The following is a 4,156-nucleotide window of genomic DNA, read 5'->3' on the forward strand; positions in this document are numbered from 1 at the left end:
GGCAGATGTCACATTTTCCTTTAAAAATTTCTATTCTTTCGATTTAGGTGCTGGGTAAATGTTTTACGTTTTAAAGTAAATTATCTTTTACTCTAAAATGGTTGTAGGTGCATTTCCTGCCCTTAAATTGGGTGTTTTACTATTCAAACAGATTAGCAAACCTATAGCGAGTATGGTTAAAGAAAGAGCGAAGAATAATAGGTTCTTTAGAACTTATGTCTGCATGCCCCCTGCCCAATGTAAGTTTCGTTACGTTATTAATATATAAAAATAAAAGTACAGAAATTGCAACATTTTATCATTGCTTTAATTTAACACGCGACTGCGGAATTGGTTTCAGTTTATAACTGGTGCGAAATACAATCTAAAATGTGGATTATGAACCTAGGAAAACCTGTTAATATTCCGACCTTAAATGAACAGCAAGCGATTGAGCTCGGAGCAAATTTACTCGGTGAAGGAATTATATTTTTTGTTGGAGCTTTCGCATTGTTTTTTGAGTACAACAGGTATTTAATTTTTTATTATATTACAAAACAATTGTTCTAAGTGTATGTGTTTGAAATTACACCAGCTTTAATGATTCCGTGTGAATTTATTCTATTTTATAAGTATTATTAAGCAGAAGTTAATATTAGTATTACTTTAGACCATAAGCTGATGTGACATAACATCATTGAATAAAATAAAGTTTCTAAGGTTATTTTGGCCTTTTTCCAAGATAATGCACACTGATCATATCAAAATATACCTCAAGTAAATATAACCAAAGAGTTATGTTTTCGATAGATATCCAAGGAAAACAATTTTGGAATATATTTCATTTCTATTAACGTGATATTAATATTATGCATTTAAAAATAAACAGAACCCTCTAATATATGTATATTCGAAACGAATTTCGTACTTTTAAAAGTAGGGCTTTGATGGTTATTAGTGCTTTGTCTGTCTATTGTGAAATCTGTGTTAGTGCACAGATGTGCAGAGAGAGATCTCTGCGCTTCGATTTTAATATGTTTTTGCTATTTACTACAACAGAGATGGAGAACATTTTAAAGAAGGAAATAAAACCATATTCATAAAGTTGATTCGAGGTGCTGAGTGCCAAAGGAGCTCAACAATAATAATATTTATTAATTCCACTAAAAAAAGCTTATTTGTGCTGAACCAATTTCACTATATAAACTAAACAAAACAGATTTTATTTTCATTGACAATATAGAAAAAACTGATGTATAAAAAATGGAATTAAATAGCATATGTTCCCAATGCGTAACAGGGATGAGAAGATCAACCCTGCAGTGGGTCCAGGGCTTTGGGTTTTGTTCAGGGGGGAAGTAAGGCAGCGAAGGAGTTCGCCTGTCCAGCTATGAAAATTTAAGTGACATTTGAAATCTTAGATGAAAAATGTTGTCTTGTGTCGAGGGAATATGTAACATTTCCAATTTTTAAAAACACATACAGATAACTTATCGGTTGTCTGAGATACACATGCAGATAACATATCATGTCTTAATTAAATTAATGTTTGGTCAGTTCAATGCCTGAAAGGCATTGAGCACTGATAAACAGCGGGATTTAGAATTTAGTGGACTGTATTGAAATTGAAATTGTTACTCGCTTTTAAAGTTCTTCAGATTGTTTCTTATATGGAGCACTTCACTATTGCTGCAGCACGGTTACCGGTATCATGAAGATGTTGGTTAACTGTATAATTTCGGCTGTTTATATAATACTAAACTTCACTTAGTACAAAATATGCTGACGCAGTATATGATAAGATTTATCAGAGAGACAACTTTTCACATGTGACTCGCTCACAGGATGGTAGAAGCACAAGAATTTGAAATAGGAAAGATTTGGGAAGGAACGGGATATTTACAGTCTTATATGAGTTGCCAGTATAGAAAATGTAAAATCAGTACTTAAAAGTTTTCAAATAATAAAATATTGAAGTTAGATAGTTAACCTATATGAATATATAGTATTCATAATCTACTTTAAATAATTAAATTCCGTCAGACCCTTCCCACACCTCAAAGTCTGATTATCTGAGAATAGGTTATACAGAGATATTTCACTGTTGCTTTGGGCTAGCGATATATAGGAGGGTCATTTGTTTAATATTTTGTTCAAAGTTTGTTTTTGTAATGAGTCATAATACGATACATGTATTTTTTTTTATAGGAGCTCAAAAAAAGAAGCTGCTAAAGAAGAAGAACGATTACAAGAGATGAACTACTTAGTTTCAACTGTAAAAGAGCTATATTTTACAGTGCAAACTCAGGACACTCAAATTCGCCAGCTTAATACCACTATCTCAAATTTAGGTAATAATCTTTAATGTGTATTTTAATTAAGAATTATTTAAATTGTTATATTTAACTTATTATTACGACTGAAACTGAAGCTGGCGTCGCTGGTTTGATTCACGCCAGTTGCAAGAAAAAAAAAAAGAAACGTTTTTTTTTACAATTTTTCTGGGTAATGTGGTGTATTGTTGTCATTTATTATTACAGCCATTGGCTAATTCAAGTGATCACTTTACACACTGTATAATATTCACCAATCTACCCATTTATTTATTTATTTGACAGACTTATGCAGTCCATTCTAACAATGGTAAATACAATTTCTTATAATAAATACAGATACTAATAAAATAAATAACAACTAAATAAAATTAAAGCTAGGACAAAAAAAATAAAAATTACTACCTCAAGACAAGATCCGGCCTATCTTAGTGATTTTTTAAATCTACAAAGACTTGCACCAAAAAAGTCTAGATCTTATCTCGAGATTACAATACGACACAATCGGGACATTGGTGCATGCAAGCCATAGTTTGTGCTGTGTTGATCGAGGAACAGCACATTATTATTTCGCAACCGACGAATTGATGTTTAAGCATCCATATTTCTGTTTCATCTGTTTATTTTTATGAAGTAAAATAGCTGAGACTTGGATAGGTGGGATCCATGTAATTATAATTTATTTTTATCATACTGTTTTTTTACAGAATCTAGAGTTGTCTTTAAACCATGGGCGCTAAAGAAAGGTCCTAAGGATTCGGACGAACCGCCTCCGGAAGGACCTAATTCCACTCCATCAAATATTGACCCAACCCCAGGCAACACGGGAGACAAATCACAAGAAACAGGATCCGTCCCTTTTCCTAATGGAGGAATCGTTATGAAGTCACTAAACTACGTGGAATTAGATATCTTAAACACCCCGCAACCTGAAATAAATAAAACGGAGAGAACACAGAAATCGAACGTAATATATGATCGTAAGCCTAGTATTATTAGTGATGCCCTTCGTTATATTGAATATGATCTTAAAGGTTTGCTTTAGAGAAATTTCATTAGTTGATAATACGTAATTTCAGTATGTTTTGTAAATATGTATTTTAAAATACATGTGTTATATGAGTCGCCCATATCTATAGTTCATATTATTATGTATATTGAATGAACTATTATACGTATTGTGTGGACTCAATATAATTACAATGATGTATAATGTGTAATTAATTTCTCATAATAGACAGTAAAATGTGGCAATTTGGTGGATCAAGACCAAGAATAGCCATTGTTCCCACATCGTTGTACCAACCTTACTCGATTTTTTTATTTTTTCTTGTTTATTCCTGTATTTTCGGTCGCTTCTATTTGTTTTCACGGTGTTAGGACTCTCAATTCTTTATGCGAGAAGTAAACTACAGTATTTCCAAAAACTCAAATTTTCAGAAGAGACAAATCAGTGATTTTTCATACATTAAACATCTTATATTTTTCTATGAAGAGCTTTAAAGTTTTTTTTTTTTCTTAAATACATTGATATACGTTACAAAACTACACATAAAAATCTTTGGGAGAACTGTATATTTTATTTATCTTACTGTCCTCTAATTTGGTGCCGAGTTATAATAAAAAATAAATAAATAATCTTTCAACAATATTTTGAGTTTGTCCAAATTTTTGTAGACAAGAACTGGATTCAACTCCCTAGGGAGTCATTAAGATTAACAAATTATAGCAGGGATGGAATAAAGGTTTCAGCTCTTTAACTTCAAAAACATCAACAGATCAAAGAATTGAAGTAATATAGATGTTCACATATGGGCAGAACGGTGAATGTCACACAGTGTGTA

The 4,156-nt window shown here is 31.6% G+C and overlaps 1 protein-coding gene across 1 annotated transcript; it reads left to right on the forward strand.

Annotated features, from left to right (window-relative positions):
* Window positions 1-3,947, forward strand: LOC148276717 (optic atrophy 3 protein homolog). The gene is made up of 4 exons (XM_088233866.1): window positions 1-239; window positions 341-509; window positions 2,188-2,330; window positions 3,020-3,947. Exons 1-4 carry the CDS (start codon window positions 98-100, stop codon window positions 3,355-3,357), a joined length of 792 nt encoding a protein of 263 aa, XP_088089992.1. The 5' UTR covers window positions 1-97; the 3' UTR covers window positions 3,358-3,947.
* Window positions 3,948-4,156: the final 209 nt, after the last annotated feature.

The sequence above is a fragment of the Micrasema longulum genome, unplaced genomic scaffold (assembly GCF_059751315.1).
Source record: "Micrasema longulum isolate JH-2025_06_02 unplaced genomic scaffold, ASM5975131v1 h1tg001159l, whole genome shotgun sequence".
NCBI lineage: Eukaryota > Metazoa > Arthropoda > Insecta > Trichoptera > Brachycentridae > Micrasema > Micrasema longulum.